Source organism: Megalobrama amblycephala, linkage group LG20 (genome assembly GCF_018812025.1).
Source record: "Megalobrama amblycephala isolate DHTTF-2021 linkage group LG20, ASM1881202v1, whole genome shotgun sequence".
NCBI lineage: Eukaryota > Metazoa > Chordata > Actinopteri > Cypriniformes > Xenocyprididae > Megalobrama > Megalobrama amblycephala.
In genome coordinates this window covers 10,779,444-10,804,997 of record NC_063063.1, presented here as the reverse complement: position 1 = coordinate 10,804,997, position 25,554 = coordinate 10,779,444, and the positions used below count along the sequence as shown (strand labels likewise).

The window sequence follows — 25,554 nt, the reverse complement described above, 5'->3', positions numbered from 1 at the left end:
TGTTAAGTGGATTCAGTCACTAAAATTGTCAACATCGAGTCAGTTACTTTTACAAATTTTTATTTATTCATTTTTTTTAACTTGCATGTGCTCTGCAACAGTGAAAAAAATACATTAGATATAACATTAGGTCGAACAATTACAAAAATAAAACAAAATGAAACCATACCGCAAACATTTTTCACATAAGCATACATAATTCTGAAATTAACATTAAAGTATCCAAATTAACACCCAAAACCTTTCTTTGAAAGACAGTTGGATTCATAACAAAAGATGTTTTTTATAATCTCAAATTAAACCCAACACCTTTAGTGCAACTATTGTTTTACATCAACCCCAACAGCTCGCTCTGAAGACCTGCAGACCACAAATTCAACATGATCAACTTTATCTGTGACGCAAAACTCTTCATGAGGCTTTACATGGTCATGATTAATGACTGAATATCAGCCACTTTGATAAATCATACTGATAAATCTTGGGGAAAAAAAAAAAAAAAAAAAAGAAAAGAAAAGAAAAAAAAAAGTGCTAATTGCCAATTAGAGCAAAGCTGACCTTGATAGAAGGACTAATGGAATATGCTTAAAGTAGACAGTTTAAAAATTAGAAGAAGGGGAATTGAGGTTAACCGGAAAAAGAGAATACAGATAAATTGATGAATGTGGTCTGTCACAAAAACCAGTCCATGCTTAGCGTTGTCCTGTGTTTCAGGTCATTGTAGAGAGAGGTCAAAGGGTCAGTGCTCATTTATGATGCTACAGCCAGATATCCTGTAGCTGATCTGCAGTCAGGAAGAAAAGACAAACATTAATCTTACATTTACTAAACAGGGCAAATTAGCATGAGACAGCAATCACATAAAATCACTGATCTACTAACAATGCACAAATTAAAGAAATCAAGATGCAGCAGCTCATTTCCATTATGACCAACACAATCTACCTAAAATGGCGCAAATTAGGGTACATTTACATGACAACGATGTACTAAAAATGGAAAAGTTTTTACTTTGCATTTTTCACATATAGATGACAATGTTGTCAAAATGATTTCAGTTCACACGCATCTGCAAAATGATAAAAAATGCTGTATTATGTATGCCAGGCCAGTAGTTGGTCGATGTCACTTGTAAAGAAACACTACATGCCTAGACTGAACATGTAATACGCATGTGCATGATCGGCATTTTCAAAAAAAATTTTTTTTTTGTACTTTACACAGTACTTTGCCGTCGTCATGCAAATTAATGGCCAAAACAAGTTTTCAGTGAAAATCGGCCCCTTAAAAATCAGTGATCCAACAACAGGCACAGCAAATTCAAAAAATAAATAAATAAAAATTAAAAAAATAATGCGACTTGGCAAATGATACGTTCAGATGTCTTCCTCTGGAATTCCAAATAAATGAACATGAGTGGAGAAAAAAAAAAAAACCAAAAAAAAAAAAAAAAATTTTTTTCCATCATACACTGTTCTATGCTGCACCTCCTTACAGCAGCAACTATCACAACCTTGTCCAATGAAAAATGGGTTAAGACGAGTACAAAAATGCATTCCTGAAGGGCCTCAGGCCTTGCAGAGTTTAGTTCCAACCCTGCCGCAGCACACATACCTGCAGTTTTGTTTATAAACAAAATGTAGTCTCAGTGGGAAGGGAAAAAAATAAAAATGTGAGTTTAGGAAAGAGGCTAAATGTATTTTGAGATGGATGTTAAAAAAAAAAAAAAAAAAAAAAAAATAATTATTAATGCCAAAAGAGGGTTTGCACCACCGCCGTCGTTGATGAAAAGGTTTCAAACATTCTCATCCTTCTCATTAGGAGAAACTAGATCATGCAGGTATGCCAATTTTAATGGCTGTGCAAATACGCAATTTCATTTTTAAAGGAATAGTTCACCCCCTCAATAAACTGTCACATACACATCCTCATGTCACTGCAAACCTGTATGAATTTCTTCAGTGAAATCACCTGAAGGAGGTGGTCTCTGCCACAATGAAAACAAATTCTGGAACAGTTCGCTTGTGGTAAACCAGTCTGACAAACAAAACTATCAGTTCATAATAGGAAACAAGTTACACTAAAAGCAGTGTATAATTTTTTGGAGAACATTACTTATTGGAGTTGAATACCAAAGAGCAACATCTTAACCCTTATGCGGTCTTCGGGGTCTTTTTGACCCGCAAATGATGTTTGCTCAAAAAAAAAAAAAAAAATAAATGTTCTCTTTGTCCAAATGGCATGAGACTTTGTACAGTGGTTAACACTTTTAAGATCTACAAATACAAAAAAAAAAAAAAAAAAACCCACAAAAAAAACCCCCACAAAAATGAGTGATATCTTTTTTTTTTTTTTTTTTTTTTTTTTTTACACTAACACAAAAACGTTACGTTCATGGTCTTCAGGGTCTCTGGACACCCCGGGCAAAAAAATGTAATTTTGTAACTTTTAAAAACCAATGTAATTTTACTCTGTATATTAATGTTTTTTTCTCAACATTTGTGCAGTTTTTGGAGGATTTGTGATTTCTTTTAAAATTTATATAAATAAATTAAAAAATATTTTTTAAAATAGGCATTTTATGCATGAATATTACAGGCTTTTTTAAAAATGTAAAATTCACTTTATAAAAGGCCCAGATTTCTAACTTTCATTCATGTTGATAACATGGATAATTTGGCATGGTTTAGTGTAAGATTTTTGCCCATTTTTGAAAAATGCAGTTTTAAAAGTAAAAAAAAAAAAAAAAAAAAAAATCACTTTTACCAGTAGATGGCTGCAGAGCTCCACTATTTGCTATGTGCTATTTGAATGACTGAAAGACGTCTTTGCACAAGTTTTTTTTTTTTCCAGTTGGATTCATATCTAAATGTTATGAAATCACAATTATAACAATAAAAATTACTTTGTCAAAGTTTAGCATTTTTTGTGCAGGGCAAAATCAGTTTTTCAATAATTTTATAATAAAAATAATAAAATAAATAATTTTTATTTTTGTGGGCGAAAATCTCACACCAAGCCATGTCAAATTATCCATGTTATCCCCATGAATGAAAGTTAGAAATCTGGGCCTTTCATAAAGTGAATTTTACATAAAAAGCTGCTTTTGCATAAAAACCTATTTAAAAAAATATATTTTTTAATTTATTTATATAAATTTAAAAGATATCACAAAACTGCACAAATGTTGAGTAAAAACATTAATAAACAGTAAAATTACATTGGTTTTTAAAAAATATATTATATTGTTACAAAATTGCATTTTGTTGCCGGGGTCTTCCAGAGACCCCGAAGACCACGAGTGTAGTCCCTTATTGCGAAGACCGCATAAGGGTTAATGTCACTGCTCTTTTCCTAAACAGGAGGGATTGCAGGAATGCAGTCCTGACAAGGCCTTGATTCCTTCTCTAATGGATTTATCAGTTACAGGGGGAATCCAGGCTTATATACCGATGCAAAAACTTGGGAAAATGAGATCCAGGCAGTGGATAAAGTTGATGAAAAATTATTCATTCATTACAATTAAATTTCGCCTCACACGCAAACTTTAATCGATAATGAAAATGCTTAATAAAACCGAAAGGTAAAATAACCATCATAAAGTATTAGTCAATAGTTAATAATAAATTTAGAGTATTGTAAAATCCAGAGTATTGTATCTAATAGACGAAAATCAAAAAGAATTAAAACATTACGACATTTGCAGATAAGAGAGAAGAAGCAGAAGCCCAGGAGAGCAAAGGAGAGAAAAAAAAAGCTCAATTATCAACAACTCAGTCCATATTATACCATAAGCATACAGGGAAATTCTCAACCCACTCAAACTGATGTTTTTGTTAAAATGAAAAAGGTTAATTTCACCCATTACGTCGTCCACTGGTCTAGTGTCAAAAATAGTTGTTTTAACCCTTAGGGAATTTTGCAAATGTCAGCAGACATATTTTGATCAGATTCAAATGAGCAATAACTCTGAAAAACATCACTTCTGCAGTACTTGGCAGGCATCCAATGTCTAACCACATACGTGTCAGCGTGACCTGTCACACTGGAACACTTGAACAATTGAACATAAGCATACTCTTAAATATAAAATAAGAATAACCATAAGGGTACAATAACAAGTAAATACTTAGGAGGAGTAGGAGTACATGAATATATGAAAGCAAAAGTAAAACTGATAAATCATAAGCCATAAATGATTAAAATAAATATGAATAAAAATGCATTAATATGAATAATCGGCCTTTTTTTTAATGCATCATATACACTTCATATTTGTGTTGGCAATGACAGCTAGTTCACAGAGCTAACAATCCACTGTGGACGACTGCTATGAGCGAAACCCCCCAAAATAAACTGGTGAACCAATGACAGGACAGTTTTATTTGCATGTGACTTGGATAAATTGCAATATGCATGCGTTACAAAGTTGAATTTTCTCATTGGTTCAGTTTACTTTCACAAGGCTACATTTCAATTTATGTCCCCATTTTACAACAAAGCAAAAGGTCTGAAAATGTGTGCAAAGGTATGCAAAGTGTGAAGTATTGAGTACAGTATTTAGACTTACTCCATGTTGTTCTTTAGTTGGTGTATGGTCCGCTTGTCCAGATAGCGACAGAAAAGCGTTAGCAGGTTGGAGGGCAGAAGTAATGGCTCAACAAGTGTTGTCTGGGATAGCTGCCGGGCCACATGGAATACGGTATCCGTCCTTGACGGTTGTTAGAAAAATTGAGTTACAATTTTAAAAATCATTTACAACTGAATTTGTTAACATTCACTGAAAACCATACTGGTTTTCGACCGGACACATTCACAAAATATTTGAATATTTGTTTGCATACAGCTGAAAAAGTGCAGCAGAAGAACAACAGCAGACACAATAAGACAAAATCTGAATAATACACTGAACCAAGAACATATCAATATAAAATCTAGAACACTGCAAAAAAGGCTTCTTCGTATTTGTCTCGTTTCCAGTCCAAATATCTAAAAATACTTAAATCAAGATGCATTTACTAGATAAGTAAAATGGCATAAGAGTTTTTTAAATAATAATTAAAAAAAAAGTTAATTATCTGCCAATGGGATAAGAAATAATCTTAATTCAAACAGAAAGATTATTTTTCTTACCCTACTGGCAGACAATTTAGCTAGTTAAGGAAAAACATTTAATTTAGATTTTTTTTCCCCATAAGAAAACAAGACAATATCTTATGTCACTTTACTTGTCTAGAAAATGTATCTTGATTTAAGAATTTATTGATATTTGGACTGGAAACAAGACAAAATACTAAATAAAAGCATTTTTATAGATTTTCAGTGACTCATGCCTTAAATTTTGATCTTTTTCTCACACAAAGTTACCGTATGATTTCTATGTACAGTAGGGCTGCACGATTAATCGCATGAGATTGTCATGCGTGTCTCGTCAGTAAAGCCGGTTCTGTGATTAGCGGTAAATGTCCATCACCTGCTTTCAAATGGAGCGGCACTTAATATACAGAGCCGTAGTTCGCGGACAAGCTACGCAATATCGCGTTCATAATCGCAGATGAACGCGATATTGCGTAGCTAATTACATTAGTCTGTCTCTGTCTAAGTAATTTGAAGGCAAGCACAAACGGTACCAGGTCTCAAAATCTCCAATGCTGGGCTCCATGGGAAGGTCAGAAGATAAGAGCCTTTCTCCCTGTGAAAGCAGAGCATACAGCAGCGAAAGGCCAAACTGCAAAACAACAATTAAGTTCATTTAAGAATGCTTTTTTATAAATAAATAGACAGTTCACATTGTAAAGACTGCCTGCCTTCATTAAACCTGAATATACTAGAAAGCAATACCACTAGGAAGCCCCGAAATAAAATGTAAAGCTGTTAAACATTAGCTAACTGTAGATATAGTAAAAACACATACACAGAAAAGGACAAAAAGAGAATTAAAAAAAAAAAAAAAGAAAAATATTATAATAAACCGCCTGAAAGCTGACCTTGTTTTGGCAGGCCAGCATTAACCGTGTGTCTTTTGAGTCAGGCAGTGATGTGGTGAACTCTTTGAGAATTCTGATTAGCTGACTGAATGCAAGTCCATCAATCACAGCACGGAGAGATGGATACAAAACAGGCAGGGCCTGTGAAGAGGTTCGAGCTTAAATATGTGATCAACATCAAGTACTATACTGAAAACACAAATTACTACATGTTCCAGACCTCATCTGTATCTCTGCTCATCAGTACTGGAAGGTGTTTGGTCACTACGCTCAGGATATGTAGGGATGCATCATGTGACAGGAAGGGCAGGAGTCTGGCCAACATCCTCTTTCCTTTTGATACAAGTAGACACGAAAGAAATTCCTCTCCTGAATCCCTGTAGGAAGAGGAAGATTTTTTTTTATATATATATATATATATATATATATATATATATATATATATATTATATATATATATATATATATATATATATATATATAATATATATATATATATATATATATATATATATATAAATATAGACCACAGGAGTATGAAGTCAAACTTATTGGTTCATTTCCACCAAGTGGTACAGTTCAGTACAGTACAGTAAACCCTCATCCGGCTCATGTTTCCACCGCCAATAGTACCCTTTCCTGATAGGACGTGGTGTTGTCGGAAAGTAGTGATTGGTGTCTCTCACGTGAAGAAGAAAGTGACAGTAAACAACAATGGAGGATATACAGCAGGTTTGTTTGAGCAAAGGCTGAAGGCTGCAAAAGGAAAAAACAGCTGAAAAATACACACCGTGTTTCACCTTGTAGCGCGCGCAAGTGATGGTTCTCCGTCAACCAATCAATGTTCTGCTGTGAGTGTATCTCCACCCTTTTGGTACCAGTACCATTGGTACTATTTTGCTTGGAACCCCAATGGAAGGGTCCCAAAAAAGTGGTACGGTATGGAATTAGGGTACCATTCACAACTTTTGACAATGGAAACGGCGTACCGATACTGAACTGTACGGCTCGGTGGAAACAAGCCATTATACTGTATATTCAAAACAAAAATAAAAAATTCTTACAATAGATTAGTGCACCTCAGCTCAGTGTAAAGCTGCTGCACCTTCCTCTTTATGTTCTGCATCAACCGCCTCTCCTCATCTTTGTCAGACACTGTTGCCTTCGTTTTCTCTGCCTCTTCCACTTCTAACAAAACTATGTACAACTGTGAGAAAGCAGAGGGGTTAAACAGTCATATGGGCCTCAAAATCAGAATGCAACCAAAGTTACCCACACACTTGATTGCAGAGTACTAAATACAGAAGATAAAATATGTCACTACTTTGGTTTCATTGTGACTGAAGTACATGAGATTAATGGATTAATGAAAAAAAAAAAAAAAAAAAAAAAAAAAAAAAAAAAAAAAAGTTGTTTCAATGCAGTCGTTGACCAGCGATAGGAATAAACGGCATTATATATAAACGGCGTTACTAACGGCATTACTTTCAGTAACGGCTAATCAAACGAATTATTTTCCATTACAACGCCGTTAACGTTACTGAGAAAAAAAATAATTCCGCTTTACTATAATTGAGCTCATTGAAGTGGTTTTCATCCAAGTAGGCTCTCTCTCAGCCATTGGACCTGCAAAGTTTTTTTTCTCTGGTCTCTGTGTTGGGGTGGGACACATGCTTACTGATGATGATGATGATTGGGGTGTGACTAGAGATGATAGACCTGCAAAGCATTTTGTTAAGAAATAGTACAAGTTATTCATACACACATCATTTTAAACTGATAATAACGTATGCTGCTCTGTGTGTGCGCGCGTGTCAGAGCATGTGAGTGGAGCGCAAGCTCAAACCAAAAACCCTTTGTGACACGCTGGATCGAAAATGTGAAATACGGTTTTCTAGTCGACTAGTTTTCAAGTTGTTCATTTAAGCCATTAGTTGACTAATCACATTTATATTAATTTAATTTCTTAAATACTGGAGAGAATAAACCATAATAATGAGCATTTATGTAATACAGGCTAGATTATAGCACTCAAGCGCACATAAAGAACCGGCAAAAGTAATGATTATGAAGTGACAAAAACAGCAAGGAGACATTTTAATTGTTTATTAATAAAGTAATGTTTTCTGAATCAGTGTTGGCTGCAAATATGAAGTTAACATTGCTGACTCTCATCATCTCCGCAGAGGACGCGCCTCAAGAGAGAATGCACATTTCATTCGGATTACCTAATCAGAATGTAGCCCATTTCTTTTTGAATTATTTAGTTTAAAGCTGCAGTCCGCAACTTTTTGTGTTAAAGATTTACAAAAATTATATAATGAGAATATACAACATGAATCCATTTTCCAAACCGTATTTTTGTCTTATCCTGAATCATTATGGTACACTTATAATAAGTGTTTATATTCGGACTATTTCAGACTGGACTGGTAGGACTCGCCGCAGAGTATCACAGTAACTGCGTGACTCGCCATAGACATACACAGAGAAAAGTAGCTCCGGCTAGAATGTTCCTCCGCAAGACGCGTGCAGTTCCATTTATTAACTGCTAGAGGGCCCAAAAAATAAAATAAAATAAAATAAAATAAAATACAAAAAAAATAAATCACGGACAGCAGCTTTAGAAAGTAGACATTGATCTTTCTGTAGATAGATTTCTCATGTCTATGAGGCAAGCAGCCTATACGGCGAGTTTCGGGTCATTTAGCCTATAAGACGCGCTCCATTTCACGTGCAAGTGATTGCGCCGGCGCCTCCATGTCATGATTATATTGTCTGCTTCTTATTTATTAAATCCAGGCAATTGATGAATGAAACATTGAAACAAAACTAAATTCACATCAAAGAAAGGCTTTTTACAAAACAAAATTAATGTAGTGGTCAAAATCATGTCTGACCCACTCCATGTCTCCAGATATATTGCGCATCTTATGATGTATTCCATCTTACTCATGCTGTTCACTTTTCATAATCAAACTGGTTTTAAATTTAAATTTTAAATCTAACATGGGCCTATTTAAACAAATGAAACTACGTTTTCTTTAATGGCTGCAACACACAGTACAGTACAGAGAAATTTCATGTCATGAGCAAGAGCGGATCATTAGTTACGAGTCGGATCAAGAATAATTTTTAGACATTTAATATTGGGGGCATCCAAGTTATTTGACTTTTTTTTTTTTTTTTTTTTTTTTTAAGTAGCGCAATAGTTACTTTCCCTGGTAATTAGTTACTTTATAATGATGTAACTCAGTTCCTATTTGTGAGAAGTAACTAGTAACTATAACTAATTACTTTAAGTAATGTGCCCAGCACTGTTGTTGACTGAATATTGAGATGTGTGCATTCCACTCAAAAGTGAATGCAGATGAATGCAAGTTTGCAGTGGCAGGTTTAAGCAGATTAAAAGATTAAAGAATACATGCATATCACAAGAGAGTCTGTAATTTTCACCTAAAGCACCAGTTATAATAATAACAATAATGATTTAAAAAAAAAAAAAAAAAAAAAAAAAAAGTGAGGCAGACACTGCAACAATATGGAGAATAGGGCTGGGCGATATGGCCAAAAATCTAACCACAATTTTTTTTTTTTCCCATGATCATGATATCGTAGGAATATTTAATCACATTATTCATTTAACATTAATAGACATTGGGAATGAACTTAAACTTGTTTGTTCACAATTAAACAGTACACAGAGTAGCTACCTTTTAATTTAGGACCCCATGAAATCCATTTTATTTTCCCCTAAATTCTGTGTTTTCCCCATTTTATTTTTTGGGGAATCTGTTTGATTACAAATTTATATAAACTTTAGCAATTTAACAAAAGCTTTTAAATTGCAAATCAAATGAAAACATAAAATAAGATGAACATGACTATCAATTTAAAACATGGATGAAAAAATATCTTGGATGTATGATATATTAATAATGCTATTACTTTTAGAAGCACATTTTAGTATAGTGATCCATTTGTCAATTCATTGAAGTCAATTTGTCGTGAAGAACTTTCAGTTTTAGTGTGTATTTATTTGACGGTAGACTCTCAAAGCAGCTTTGGAGATGAAGTTCATGTGTTCATGTCCTCATATGAGACTGCAAATGCTGAAAACATGGAGCGTCACATGAGTTTGTGTATCAGACGAAACCGCACAGTTCTTTCAAAGAGAGACACTCAGAAATCACTTATTAGCAATATGCACTGACTGGCTGTCGTCGCGTTTATTTCTGCTGTTTGATAGGCTGTTAGATTAATCCATATAGAGTAAAAATGTCCAGAGCTTCAGAACTGGATTCAAGTATTACAAAGTGGTTACTTTACCTTCTCAATGGTGCTCAACACCTCCAACCTTTGCTGTCTAGTGTCTTTGTGCTCCTGCTCAAATAAGAAGGTACAGCTTTTTTCTTTTTGACAATAGCCCCCCCTGCCCCTCACCAAAATATTCCAAATTATTTTTGCATCTTCAGTTAAAGACTGCAAATCTCACCTCATCAGGCGTGTTTGCATGAACGGCATCAATTGCTCTTCTGGGAGAGAAACAGGTGGACACTGCAACCTGCCCGAGCGAACCTTCAATGTGGACCACTGTAGTAATGTAGTAATGCAAGAATCACTACAAACCACTCATACTGTAAAATTATAAAACAGGCATTCCATCAGATTATTGTGCCAGACCTGGGATGTACGAGACCGTTTTGGTAACATAAGGGGTTGTGAGTTTAGGTGGTTCCTTCTTTAGCCGGTCACCCAGGAACTCCTCTTCATTAAGTTTGGCTTCCATCCTCTGATAGTACTCCTGCAGAGGTTAAAAATAACACCACTCGTACATTTGTAAGGAAGTTACTTTTTAAAGCCAGCACACAGCCAGCAGGACAGTGTTAAGAAAACAGATGTCGAATAGTAGTTAAACCCAACAACCAGGACTGATACAGACCTGGTAATAGTAATCATCCAGATGTGGATTCTCACTCTGCAGCTGGATCATCTGCAGCCTGATTATCCATTCCTTCTCTTTATCGGTCATGATTTGAGAATATGGGTCCCAACTCACTGGCTTTCTGAGAATTACATTTCAATTCAGAAAAGGGAAAGACAACATTTCCTAGTAAACATTTATTTCCATAAGACAACATTCATTGCACTTACCTGTGAGGTCTCTGCTGTCGCTGACTCAAAAGCCGCTTGTGCTGTGGGTGGAACTGAGCAACAGGACCTGGCGCTCTAAAAGTTGACAAAGAAAAAATCAGTTATGAAAAGACCAAATAGTAGCTAATCAGTCCAAATTACAGAACCACTCATTAACAAAAACCACGAAAACCATATATTAGACTTGCTCTGTTTTCATGTGCATTTTTAAGATATATTTTTGTGCTTTTTTGCCTTTTTGGCAGAACAGTTCAAAGAGAAGCACAAAGCAATACAAGAGGGATCAAGAAAGCACTACGAGCCAGGACACAAACTTAGGACACCTGAAGCGCAGTTGACCCACGTGTCGTGCACTGCTCACAAATAAATTTGTTTCACAACAAATGAACACTATATTTTTACAAAAATGCAAAACAATTCATTGACACATTAGGGTTAGGCTTTTCACTGAAGCACAATATGGAGATGTTTAGTAGAATTTTTACACAGTGGGTCTCATTCATGGGTGAAATGTGCGTATGAATGTTTTCACAAACAAATCATGATTAAATCAACTTTCATTCAAAATTTTATTCTAAATTTACAAAAAAAAAAAAAAAAAAAAAACTTTAGGAACAACTGAAAACACAGATATAGAGACACTGTATATGTACAGTAAAAAAAAAAAAAAGTACGTGCTACAGCTCAAGCTGCGAGTTTCTGCATAAAGATGCAGATGTGTGTCATGTACAGCTGCATGCACATTTTGTGAATTAGGCAGAAATTTCTCATGAGAAGTTCTCCTGTGCGTATAAATATGAATAATCCAAGCAATTATTAGTGAATGAGACCCATTGTTATCAAATCTCATTTGATACAAACTTACAAAAACTTTCCATGATACCACATCAGTTTCGAGACGTCACACCTGGTGTGACCTCAGTGCTTCCCACACATAGACTTTACTTGGGCGGGCCACCCAGGTATAATAATGGCCTCCCAAGTATATTTGGAGACACATTTTTGCATCCGCCCAAAATAATGAAACCATTCGCGATTGATTAACTAGTCATTTCGTACCTGCTCTTTATGTGTGCGTCAGAACAGTTTACTCCCGCTGACATTCCCACGTGCGCTGCATGTAGGGCTGGGCGATATATCGCATGCGATTGTCACGCGCATTTTGTCAGTAAAGCCGGTTCCCTGATTATCGCTAAATTGCCATCACCTGCTTTCAAATGGAGCGGCATTTAATAGACAGAGCCGTAGTTCACTGACAAGCTACGCAATATCGCGTTCATTATATATTCGCCTTCGATAATGAACGCGTGACAATCACATGTGATATATCGCCCAGCCCTAGCTGCATGTTGCAAAGTCATAAGGGGGCGCTGTTGCGCACTCGACAAGCTCGCGCAAAACTGCTTCAAAGTGATTCTCAATCAATGAAAAGCGCAGATTTATGCCAAGTGATTGATAATAAACTCAAGTTAATGAATTATTACGATGTCTTCTTTATGGCCTTTATATAAAATGTTTTATATGGTTGTAAGAATCTGAAGGATCAGCCTGCAATAGTACAGACATTTCAAAATAAGAGTCCCGGTGTATTTCAGGCTGGTTTATAATTAAAGGTTATAAGTTTTTTCTTTTGGGCATTATTGATATTTTGGTTACACAAATTGTATTTAATTTGATTTCCATTTAATTAATAGTAAATTATTGTAGTCTCCCCCACAGGAAGAAAATACTAAGAACATTATTTGACATATTCATTATATAAATTTTACTAGTAAAATCTGTGTCCCATTCAAAGAGAGACACTATATGACAGCAAGGAGAACATAGGAAAAGGAGAACCATTTAAATGCTGTAATTTTGCATAATTTACAATGTATAATATTAGTATGTAATTAAAGGTGGTACAGGGGATGTTTTCGTCGACTGAGTTTTTGAAATGAGCGCATGCGGAAGAACAACCCCCCTCCTTCACAGCTCATTTCAAGTGAACGCCTCCCAAAACTCGTGCACGAGTGTTTGTTTACCACGGGCATTCACTGTGTTAAGCCGGGCACACATTTAATGACTAGCTAAAACATTCTGACTGTGCTCAACATACAGCGATTGTTTCCTGCTCCTGAAGCGGATTTATATTCTTTCACATGGAATTTGAACACCGACTGTAATCGCAGACTGAACGCAACTGGCTCTGACTGGACGCGTTTGAGCGCGATCAGTCATAAGTATCAATTTACATTCATAATCGGCCTTACAATCGTTAAGCCGCACACACACACTTAGTGGATTCATTATGTCGGACTCACCGCAGGTGACTCAATCTGTAGTTGTTACTCCTGTCTCCTGACAAAAATATTGCATGCGGAGTGTGGAAAGTTACTAGAGCGCGCAGCCGCGCACGTCTCTCACAAGGAACGTCATGGCAGTGATCGACAAGCCAGAGGGCCAATCCGCGCACGCCTCTCACAATGGCAGTGATTGACAAGCCAGAGGGCCAATCGTTTACGCGATGATCGCGTAAACGATTGGCTGATGTTTTTAAGGCCCTACCTCGTGCACAGGTGATGTATATTAATATTATTACTTTCAGTGCACCTAATAAATAGTCTTTTATCAGTTAGTAAAGACAGTTTCAAGTAATATTGCAAAAATGTATAAAACAAAACATCCTCTGTACCACCTTTAAATGTAATAGTATGCTATGTAATTAAAATGAATTTCAATAAATAAAAATGCTGTTAAAAAAAAAAAAAAAAAAAAAAAAAAAAAAAAAACACTTTGTTTGTCACATGTAGTAGACCATTTTTGTGCCGTGGGTAATAGGAGAATTTTTTACCCGGCTACCACCGCAAGTATATTTCAATCCTGTGGGAAGCACTGGACCTTTTCATGAGTCAAGTTTGAATAAATGGAAGTACATTGAATAATGTATAGATTACAATGTGAATAGTTTGCTTTACAATGTAGTTGTGTGACTTGGTCTAGCGTATTGAAGTTGTATACATCCCAGTACCATTAACAGTTTGAAAAATGCTTAATAGCAGGGTTTGGAGGAACATGAGGGTGCATATTTTTCATCTTCGAAAGTATTCCTTTACAGAGAAGATGACCAACCTGAAGCCCTGCATAATGTTGGAGGATGGGCTGTAGAATGGAGCAGGCCTGGGGGATTCCGTCCCGAACTGCAGGTGCATGAGTTTGGGCGTGTGGGGCATTGGGGTAGAGAGATGAGGACGGGAAGGTGACAGAAAACCTCCAGGCTGGAAAAAACAAAACGTATGAGCTTATGGGAAAAAAGATCAATATGGCTTTATTCAGGAACAGAAAATTAGCAATTGTATGAACAAGAGGGTCACCTGGTTATATTGTTGCTGGGGTGTAAAGAGTCTTTGGGGACGAAAAGGAGAGCAAGGCACCATGGGACTCTTTTGTGCCTAAACAAGAGAAAGAAATGTAGATCCATTTCTATACATCTTACTCTTTATTAAAAACTCGATTGACACAGACTACCTACACTTCTAGATAATTACTGGCGTTTGCCAAGTAAAGCATGACTCGAGCAAATTTAAGGGTTTTGAACAAACCGCTAACCATATTAAATTAACTTAAATAGAATTGGCTTTTGTATCATAATGCTAAAGTAAAAGAATAAAGTTGACTGTGAATCATTTTTTCAAGCCACTATAAAAGTACTGTTAGATGTATACACCTTTGGGACACTGAAAGGTTTGTGAACACTACACAAATCTGAATTGCAAAAATGGACATGATAGCTAATCTGATTGCCAAGATAAACCAAATAGGGGTACTGAGCATGCACAATTAAATATCCTTTATGTGCTGATATTTCAAATCAGTTTTAGACAGCAAAACAAAACATCAGATGAAGTGCTTAAAAAAAATAAAATAAAATAAAATAACTTCTCTCTCTGAAACTTTCCCAGCATCACTCTGTAAGTCCCCAAACCCAATTTGTTTGTTGATGGTTTAACGCCATTATCCCCCGTCATAGAAAATAAGCTTAGGACAAGCTGTTGTTGTTTGTTTATAATTTAAATTTTTTAAATTAAAACTGGTCTCGCTTTATTAAAAATCTTTACATAAGATTCAACTATAAAGTTAAGAGTCAGTTCAACAGATTACGGTCCATTGAAATATGCTTCAGCGATAAAGCCAGAGGGGCATAAAGGAGGATCTTAACTCATTAACAAAAATGTATGGCTTAGTCTGGAATGTCAAGCTATTAACTTGGAGAAAAACTGTAGAAACACCTAGCAATGCTAATAACCACCCAGAACAGAGTAGTGGCAGCTAGTTTTGCACAGGGAAACATGACTCAAATTTACCTTTACAGAACATAAAACGTAATCTCCACTACCTGATAATGACATCTCTGATTGAAGGATCCAACAAAAGGCTGTCCTCTCCTGCCCCGGCTAGTGGAAAAAGGCCTCATAGGAGAAAGAAAGTTTGGAGAGACAGGTGGGACCCTGCCCCGTCCTGATCGGTCAATCACTCCCACGATCGCCTGGTCCTAAATGATGAGAAGATCAAAATGATCAACAAATGGTTATGTTGTATAATTGCAAATGACACATCTGACGTTGCTTGATCACCTGATATATAGATGCTGGAGGTGGCCTACTGGACTTTAAAGATGCTATCATCCACTGAAGAGGACGAAAAAAAAAAAAAAAAAAAAAAAAAAATGCACCTCAGGTCAAATCAAAATTATTATTGCTAAATATTAAAGACTACACACTGTATTTGAATTGAGGTCCTCCCAGTAGGAGCTGAGGCTGCAATCCACAATGGCACTATCAAGACTCTAAAAACAAATACAATTCAGAAAAAAAAAGACAGGGTGGGGGTGTTGGTTAGTATTCAATTTATGTTCACACCAGCATTTCTGAAATTTAAAAAAAAAAAAAAAAAAAAAAAAAAAAAACACCAAACAGCCAGGTAAACCTTCAGGCTTGGTCGACCCTCCACAGTCTTCACCACAGCTGGGTCATCAAACAGCTGGCCTCGACCAGCTCTCCCTCTCTGACCCCGGCCCATTGGAGTGTGGGGCCAAATGCGAGGTCCCGGTATGGGGGGTGAATGAGAACTGTGAGAGGAAGGTGGTCTGGGAGGTGGTGGAGGTGAAGACCGTGGTGTTGGAGTGCTGTCACTACACAGCAGCAGAAGATCCGTAGGGTCTACATCTGGATTTTCACCACTCGCACCATCATCTGGCAATTTTTGCATAGTGATGTTTAGTGAGTATGACAAAAAGGAAGAAGAGGAGAAAAAAACATGCTGCATAATTCTTAAAGGGATTACAATGAATCTAGCAATACAAATACAATATTTCCCTCCACTTAAACAAAAATGGATGGGACCTTTCTGCTTTCTAAATGGATCATATATTGGTTTCAAACCCTTCCTTAGTCGGTTACCAATTTGTGCATGTTATGATATTATAATATAATAATACCTAAGCCAAATGTTTCCTCATTGTAGAGGTCAATCTCTTCATCCTCTTCAGCCATTTCTTGCAACAGTCCACATTCATCATCCTCTTCTTTGTCGCTCCACTGATCTCCATTCTCTGGCCAAATGGCATCAGGAACAGATTCCCCGTTTTTCTCCTGGGACAGACACATTATATATATAATAAAACATTGCTAACAATCGCCTTATTAGCAATGGATTGCATACAAATAAAATATGGTAACATTTTACAAGATTCAATTTGTTAATTAACTATGTTAGGTAACATGATAAAAGTTCAGTCCATCTTCAGTTTAACATTTACTATAACATCAAAAGTTGTATCTGCTGATATTTGATTGACCTGAGCTACCATGAACCAACAATGAACCCAATACATTTTCCCAATACATTTGTTACAGTATTTTTAGTCTTTGTTAACGTTATTAAAAATACTGTAACAAATGTATTGCGCATTATTCGCTATTGTCTGTAAAAGCATTAATTAATGGGAACTTATTGTAAAGTGTTATCGAAAATATTACAAGTACAATTATAATAGGATACATGCAAGCCATTGCTTTCAACCAAAATGTTCAACTTATTCACAATGTTATTGTTTCATCTACTTACGGGATGTTCAGAATCACCCATTTCAATATTGTCAGTATTTCAGTATTTTGTGAAATATTTCGTCAAGCATCCACATTCGCTAAACGTCTACAACTGCTCGTGATGTAACACGTGCTTATCAGTGTTTGTAAATGAACACACCTGCGCGCGCGGAGGTGGTGCTTCACGCAAGGCCGACGTAACCACCAACGTAATGCAGATTTAATCATGAAAGTAGCTCATGAATACACACATACGTTTTCATAAAGCCATTTGTACATGGTGCCTTCAAAAATCCATCAGATGAAGGTGTCTCAGGAGACAGTATGTGGCACGATCTTTGGACGCGGCTGTTGAATGCTTGAATCTGATTGGTTGACGAACGTGTGCAATTATTTTTAGGGAAACACTTTCTGTTAAAGTAGTTCAATGAACAGATTTTAGATTTCCAAAATCTTAATTATTTATCATAGTCTAATAAATAATTAAGTGAGCAGAATTTGGATGGTTCAAAAATTTTGTTTGTCAGATTATAAATCTAATCCTAATTAATTTTACACAATGTTAATTAATCACATATTATTTAATTTGAATAATTATTCACTAAAAGCTCATATTATCGACTACTTTATAAAAACATAATTTTACGTAAAAATTGTTGATCTGCACTCGCGTATCCGACGTCAGGTGTGCGTATGCATAATTCGAAATTTGGTTGCTATAGCGACGCGTGTAATGAATTTTGACTGAATACACTTGAACCCATCGCTATCTGTTGGTTTTGAGAGACAAGGAGACACAAGAGACTTTTGGAGAGTATTTTCTGTGCTGAAATTGTGATTTTTGAAGTTCGGAGGATATTTTCTTTGAGTTTTATAGTTTTATTTTTGGAGACATTCTTCTCTTTGAAAGAGACACTTTTATTTTACTCTTTGAGTTTTATTTTTATTATTATTTTTTTTCTTGGAGTTTGGAGGAGATTTTCGGTGGCTCATATGGGTGAAAGACGAGGTGAGTGTTTTAATTTTTTATTTGTTTATATTGGTATGTTAAAGTTTGATGTTTTACATTATTTGACTTAATTAATGTTAAGTAATTTGTTAAAGTTAATCCATTTGAACCCAGTTTTTTTTTTCAAAACTAAATGATCACATGTATTTTATTCCTTGTAAATGAAACACTGCATGCCTTTTAAAAAAGCTAATTCAAAAAAGTTTTTTTTCTTGTCACAATTATAATGGGGGGAAACAGCTGATTTGCTAATTTGTAATTCACAACCCAATAGAAAGTTAAAAAATATAATTTAACATAATTTGATGTAACCACTGAAATTGATTATTGATTATCAATATAACATTACCAATAGAGCCTTTAAGTATTTGATGTGTGAAATATTTCAGCCTCAGGCCACTCCAGGAGTGGAACTTTCACCCAGACGGCCAGTCAGTTTGGGACACATGGCTTTGGTGTCAATGATCAGGAACCACTGCCAAACCCAAACCAGCCACTGAGTCAAGAGCTACCTGGCTATTTAGCTCCTCTGCCTTCCGAGTTGGCTTCTTCTGTGTCAACAGATCAGACTGACAGGAAGAGGAAGTGGCAGAGCAGCAGCCAGCAAGCTCCAGATGATGGACATCCATCCACCTCATATAAGAGACCTGCCAAACGGTCTTGCACAGGTGAAAATAGGCTTATATTAAATAAGTAAGCCTAGCCAATTCTGACATTACTAATAGAGGCTTTAAGTATTTGATGTGTGAAATATTTCAGCTTTAGGCTGCTCCAGACCCAGGAGTGCAGCTTTTACTCAGACGGCCAGTCAGGAGGTTGGGACACATGGCTTTGGTGTCAATGATCAGGAACCGCTGCCAAACCTAACCCAGCCTCTGAGTCAAGAGCTACCTGGCTATTTAGCACCTCTGCCTTCCGAGTTGGCTTCTTCTGTGTCAAAAGATTGGGCTCACAGGAAGAGAAAGTGGCAGAGCAGCATGCAGCAAGCCCCAGATGATGGACATCCATCCACCTCATATAAGAGACCTGCCAAACAGTCTCTAACAGGTCAGAATGGCTTATATTAAAGAAGTAAGCCTAGCCGATTCTTACATTACTGATAGAGGCTTTAAGTTTTTGATGTGTGAAATATTTCAGCTTCAGGCCGCTCCAGAACCAGGAGTGCAGCTTTTACCCAGACAGCCAATCAGGAGGTTGGGACACATGGCTCTGGTGACAACAATGATCAGGAACTGCTGCCAAACCTAACCCAGCCACTGAGTCAAGAGCTACCTGGCTATTTAGCACCTCTGCCTTCCGAGTTGGCTTCTTCTGTGTCAACAGATCGGGCTCACAAGAAGAGGAAGTGGCAGAGCGGCATCCAGCAAGCCCCAGATGATGGACATCCATCCACCTCATATAAGAGACCTGCCAAACGGTCTTGCACAGGTCAGAATAGACTTAAATTAAAGAGGTTATGGCTCAACTATTAATTGATTTGACATTGTAAAATGTCTTAAAGACATATCTTGTTATCTTATATTTTGCAGAAGCATATGTGAAGGGCCCATTGCTGGGGAAAGGTGGATTTGGCTCTGTGTATGCTGGGACCCGCAGGTCTGATGGACTGCCAGTAAGACATTTTCTTCCCTCCTTCATTCAAACAGCCTTTAGAAGTGTTCTCAGAGTTGATATTAGTAAATGTCATATGTCACAATGAGGCAGGTGTGATTTACTGTGCTTTCTGTCTACAGGTTGCCATCAAGTATGTCTCTAAAGGCAGGACGAACAAGAGGCTAAAAGTTGTAAGTTCCAGCGTGAATCTGTTGTTCACATCTTATTGGTTTACACACACGCACACTTCCGCATTCAGCCCTGGTTTTAATGCAGCATTTGTCATTGCAGGAAGGCCAGGGTCTGCTGCCACTGGAGGTCGCACTGATGACCCGGGTCAATTCCGCTCCTGCCTGCCCCAATGTCCTGCAGCTCGTGGAGTGGTTTGACTGTCCCACTGATTACTTCATGATCCTGGAACGACCAGTTTCTTGCCAAGATCTCCAGAGTTTCTATGAGGAGAATGGCTGTCTGGACGAGAGCCTGGCCAAGAAAGTGCTGGTCCAGCTCATCACTGTGCTGAAACATTGCGAGAGCCGCGGAGTCTTGCACCGGGACGTCAAGCCACAGAACCTGCTGATTTCCACAGCTTCACATGACATCAAGCTGCTGGACTTTGGTTGTGGAGACCTCCTAAAGGACTCGGCCTACACATCGTTTTCAGGTTGGTTTGCATTACAGAATGAAAGATTTTACTACTTCACTCTGTGTGATGTTCTCATACATGGATATTTTCTAAACATTTGATTATCCACCAAAAGGAAACTCTACATTGACTCAGGGCTACATTTAGTTTGGACTGGAACCTTTTCAGTGGATGTTTTTGATATTTTTGGGTATCTCAGGCACTCGTCAGTATGCTCCTCCTGAGTGGTTTCACCAGCACCACTATCATGCAGGACCGGCTACTGTTTGGTCAGTGGGGGTGACGCTCTACGAGATCTTATGTGGTTTTTTACCCTTCAGAGCCACATGGAGGGTCACCTCTAACAGCAGACTGCACTTCCCCAGAGAGCTGTCTACAGGCAAGAGATAGCATACTTTCAGAGATAAAGCCAGACAGAGAAGTTTGTTCTGTTGTGTAACTGAAGGGAAGTACTGTGTTGTGTGTAACAGAGTGCCGTCAGTTGATTAGCTGGTGTCTCAGTGCAGAGGTGGCAGACCGTCCCAGCTTAGATGACATTGAACGCCATCCCTGGTTACACAGAACAGGTGGCCAGTGACGTTACACTTATCTGAAGCACAGCAGTCATAGGTTGGATTGGATTATTAGGATCAGCCTAGATAAAAGTTTTTAATTATTTGTATAGGGTGATCAGGAGTAACACAGGACCTGCAGAGATGGCTTCCTGTGCACCTACGGAAAAGAGGAGTGGACCATGAACTAATGGACGCTCCACAAATATGTTATTTTATCCTCTTCTCCACTGGTAGGGTCCCTGTGTGGATGAACATGCAGCCCCAGCTGAAATCGGAGCCCCGATGGGTCAGAGATTGGCTAGTTGGGCAGAGTCTAAGGTAGCAAAATGTATATTTCCCCCCCAATTAGAGTAGAAAACTTGGGACAGAGTGTAAACTAGCATAATGCGTTTTTGAAAATTTAGACAAGGAAATAAGAAAAATCATATTTTTACAAATAACAAATCTTAGAGGTCAGTTAAATCCAGTAGGTGGCAATACACACATAGAATGCAAATCACCAAAACACTGAAGATTTTTTTTTATGCTCAGAACAATAATCAACATATGATAAGGTAGTTTGCCACATGGAACCGGGGGCAGTGAGCACCTGGGTTATTATCAGTAACTAAAATTAAAACCATTAAAAAAAAAAAAAACATTTTTGTTACTTAAAACTATTAAGATAAACAGTAATTGGAAAAAAAAAAGATTACAAAATACTTAGACTTATTTTATTTCTGCTTGTTGCTTGGAAGTTTATATGGACAGACCCTCGACCCCTCAATTTTGACTTTGGGAGTGAGTCTACTCGTATGTACACTTCAGACAGCTTCATATATCACAATGCAACATGATTGTGACCGCACACAACTCTAGAGTATGATTTGTGAATTATTTAGAGATTTAACATTAACCTTAATTTAACCTCTGCAATAGTAAATTTTCATTTGGTATCACATATTGAATTAATAGCTTTTTTCTTAGAATAAAAAGAACTCTGAACATGGAAATATACAGTAAAACAATACACAAAAAATGTACAAAGCAAACAAATGTTTCAAACAGATTAAAATGCAATACAACTATAAAGAACAATAGGTAACACTTTACAATATGGTCCCATTGGTTAACATTAGTTAATGCAATTAAGTAGGCTAACATTAACAATAGCTTGATTCAGTAGTTACTATTCTTTGTTAACGTAAATTAATAAGAATACAACTGTTCATTGTTAGTTCATGTTAGCTATTAATAATAGCAGATACAACTTTTGATTTTAATAATGTACACTGTTAAAAATGTCACCTTGGTTTTATTCAAAAAAGTTATTTCAAAAGGCAATTATTTGCATCAGACTTCTAAGTATTTTGAACTCATCTAACTTGTGTTTGACCAATTAGACATTACATGTCTTCAACAGGGATCCCTGCGACTGAGGTGGCATAGAGTACCAGCTCTGACTGATACAGGAACCTCTGGGGCAACCAAGACATGGAGCTCTAGGACCTCATCAACCATGATGGGTAGCTTGGAGTCCAGGCTGTCCAAGATAGGAACTTTTGTGGAAGGAACATCTGGGGCGGCAGCTCTGACTGAGACTAACAGGACTCTCTGGGACTGGAACAGCTAAGATGGAAATGGCTGAGACAGGAAGCCCTAGCAGTGGTGAGGCCTTATGAAGCAGCTCTGTGATTGGGGTGTTAATGATAGGGAGCATCAATTAAAAAGAGGGGCAAAGAAATTAACTATGGACAAAAAACTATGTACTCATCCCCAGGCAGCAATACCACAAGATGCAAATATTGATGCCTCAAGCCTGGTGCCAGATGCTACCAGAGATGGCCAGCCTCACAAGACGCTAAGAACTGGAGGGATGGAGAGGCCACTCGTGTAAACCTGCCACATGCTAAGCTGACTAAAGAGCACTTCCTTGGTGGCTGTGAGAGGGTGCTCTTGTCTCCACAACTTATGGGATGACCTAAAACAAAAAGGTTTATTGTCTAAAATCAGGTTTATTGTCTAAATACAATACAACACAGATTTGACATGGCATTTAAAAACTGTTCATAACTTGTCATTTCAGAACACTTTTTGCTGATCTTAGGTACCTTAAACCAGTTGTGGAGAAGGAGCCTGTCAAGAAGAATCCTCTCTTCAGGATCAGGATGCAGAAAGACACTGATCAAATGGCTGCATTCTGTGCAGACTATTACCTTTAACTTCCTTTACACCTGCTCACTTTAAAAAAAAAATATATATATTATTCTAAGCTGCACAGTTTGGAAAAATTCAAATTCAAAGCAAAGGCTTTGCACAGAAACAGTTATAACAGAAACGGTTATATACTGTACATAAGGTGAAGTATGTACGTTTTTTATATATAGCTCAATGTGTAGTGAGAGTTTGGGCTGTGGATACTGTAGCAGGCGGAGCTATGGGAAAAGAAATTCAGCTTTAGTTACAGCGGTGAACGCCAAAATTTGCTGCATTTACTGTATACCTTCAAAGATTAAACGGGTCATGAACACGTCAAAGTGAACAGAACATTGTGATGCTACGTGCTACAAAGCGTGCTTTAATACCATATAGCATCATCGCGCACCCGTTCAGAAAGACACATTTTCACAAAGACAAATGCAACACAGCCAAAAGTATTGGACCTGAAACATGCCTTCACAAGAACCAGTAAGAGCTGTGTTTGTGATGTTTAAGTTGCGAGAAAGGGGTGTTTGCAAGGTTTTTTGAAAACGTGCTTTATTTTGTAATTCCGCTCGGTGTCACTAGTGTCACAGAAACTACATACTTCACTTTTAAAGGAAAGATAAGGAACATTTTACATTATATTAATCATGTTTTAGGTGCTGTTATCATAGATGCCAAGTCACATGGTCATGACTAACCAGCTCTCTTCTTATTAAAATTTGTACAGAATGCAGTGATCTGATTAGCCAGTGCCTAACCCGGGATCCAACATCAATGGATTAGAAATGATCTGGATTGGAGAAGTTCAGGAGATTCACTCGATCAGTGATTTCAGGTGTGAGGAAATGTAACAGACAGAGTAGGATTATTATTACTTGTCTTTAATTCTGGATTATTTGTAGTGAGATTTTCAAATTTGTGTTTATTGTAATGTCCTTGTTATAGTCAAGTCAAGTCACCTTCATTTATATAGCACTTTATGCAATCCAGATTTCAAAAGCGGCTTCACGGTAATAAACAGGAAAATAGTAGAATCTGTGATGCAAACAGAATTCAATTCTGTTGTAAATCAGCTCTAAAAAACATTCATGAGTTGACTTGTCCATATAATCTTTGTATTGGACAGGAAATAACATACTTACTGTCCTTGGTGGAGGGCTTGAGCTCGAAACTCGACCCAAAGCCTGAAGACCAACTCCAACCTGACAGGGAACTCAAGCCGCCACACCAGAGACCTCAGAGCCTGTCCACGTCTGATCAAGAACATGAGAGACTTCAAGACTGGAAAGAAGTCATCAAGTCATCACAGCCACATTTGCTTTGTTTATAAAAATTAATTTTTGCTTTGTTTTTAAAAGTCAAGACATATAGCATATAGACATATAGAGACATATAGACATATTGTTCATATAGCCATGCCATTTAAAGGCCGTTTAGTAAAGTGATGCTAAAGTCTGATTTTGTGGTGGCTGTGTTCTTTAAAATTAAACTATTATGATCTTAATTTAAGTGATGAAGGTTTTTGAAAGTCTGACAGTAATCAGTGTTGAGAACTACTGTAAGGTTAACCCTGCCTGGTTTAAATGTTTGAAAATGATTAACAGTTGAAAACATTAGTTAGAAATGTAGAAAAGTAATCCAATGTAATTAGTTACATTACTTTAATAAAAAAGATGAAATTACACTACTTAATACATTTTAAAAAGGATAACTTATAACCTGTAACCCATTACTGCACTTACAATACAGTACAGGTTGTTTCAAAGCAATTTTATAGTGTTAAACAGGAAGATAATGATCAATGATGAAAACACAATCCAGTTCTGCTGTAAATCAGCTCTAAGACAGTATAGTGTCATTATTCAGCTGAAGTCAGTTCAGTGTTGATTCATTCAGTTCAGTTCAATAACTGTAAAGTTCATAAATTATTATATGAGTTCAATTCAGCTGTAAAGCAGGTCTTCAGAAAACAGTGATGTCATCATTCAGGTCAATTAAACAATCTTGACAAACATTATAAGTGTATCTTAGTGGAATTATAAAAAAAATTGACATGATCCATTTAAATAAATGCTTTCAAAGAATAGGAAACTCAGGTGCATCACACCCCTTTTTCATGTTACAAAAAAGAAAAAAAGATCAGGTTCACATACTCTTCCACAATTCAGTCATGTTCAGTGCATTGTAAACTTTGGTATTTTGCACTTCTTCTTGACAGACATGGTATATGAACTTGTGTTGTGTGCAAAAAGCTGTGTAAAGAGTCATTTAAAAAAAAAAAAAAAAAAAAAAAACTTGTGTTTTTCCACAGGAAAAACAATTCATATGGGTTTGGAGAACA

General features: G+C 36.8%; 2 protein-coding genes across 21 annotated transcripts; one reads left to right on the top strand and one right to left on the bottom strand.

Moving 5' to 3' along the window:
- Positions 1 to 183: 183 nt before the first annotated feature.
- On the bottom strand, positions 184 to 17,580 carry patl2 (PAT1 homolog 2). Of its 4 annotated transcripts, none has more exons than XM_048171169.1 (19): positions 17,483 to 17,580; positions 16,618 to 16,771; positions 16,107 to 16,372; positions 15,901 to 15,966; positions 15,755 to 15,808; positions 15,517 to 15,672; positions 14,495 to 14,572; positions 14,253 to 14,398; positions 11,142 to 11,216; positions 10,930 to 11,053; positions 10,671 to 10,791; positions 10,483 to 10,580; positions 10,317 to 10,370; positions 7,052 to 7,194; positions 6,208 to 6,364; positions 5,988 to 6,128; positions 5,631 to 5,728; positions 4,571 to 4,711; positions 184 to 784 (listed from the first exon to the last, which is right to left on the bottom strand). In XM_048171169.1, exons 1-19 carry the CDS (start codon positions 17,504 to 17,506, stop codon positions 751 to 753), a joined length of 2,130 nt encoding a protein of 709 aa, XP_048027126.1. In that variant the 5' UTR covers positions 17,507 to 17,580; the 3' UTR covers positions 184 to 750. The 4 variants fall into 4 exon arrangements, with proteins under 4 accessions (XP_048027126.1, XP_048027129.1, XP_048027127.1 ...); XM_048171172.1 differs by having other exon boundaries at positions 17,388 to 17,535; XM_048171170.1 differs by lacking the exon at positions 17,483 to 17,580 and adding an exon at positions 17,247 to 17,377.
- Positions 17,581 to 17,935: 355 nt separating this feature from the next.
- Positions 17,936 to 24,798, top strand: LOC125255734 (serine/threonine-protein kinase pim-2-like). 17 transcript variants are annotated; one of them, XR_007181980.1, is made up of 13 exons: positions 17,936 to 18,236; positions 18,626 to 18,904; positions 18,996 to 19,283; positions 19,374 to 19,664; positions 19,766 to 19,848; positions 19,970 to 20,020; positions 20,121 to 20,493; positions 20,796 to 20,854; positions 21,264 to 21,347; positions 22,432 to 22,676; positions 22,793 to 23,002; positions 23,116 to 24,048; positions 24,340 to 24,798. XR_007181980.1 is itself a non-coding variant. In XM_048171173.1 (10 exons), exons 1-10 carry the CDS (start codon positions 18,221 to 18,223, stop codon positions 22,455 to 22,457), a joined length of 1,683 nt encoding a protein of 560 aa, XP_048027130.1. In that variant the 5' UTR covers positions 17,939 to 18,220; the 3' UTR covers positions 22,458 to 22,594. The 17 variants fall into 17 exon arrangements, 3 of the variants coding, with proteins under 3 accessions (XP_048027131.1, XP_048027133.1, XP_048027130.1); XR_007181978.1 differs by having other exon boundaries at positions 17,937 to 18,236; positions 22,789 to 23,021; XR_007181983.1 differs by having other exon boundaries at positions 17,937 to 18,236; positions 22,789 to 22,901; positions 24,340 to 24,797.
- Positions 24,799 to 25,554: the final 756 nt, after the last annotated feature.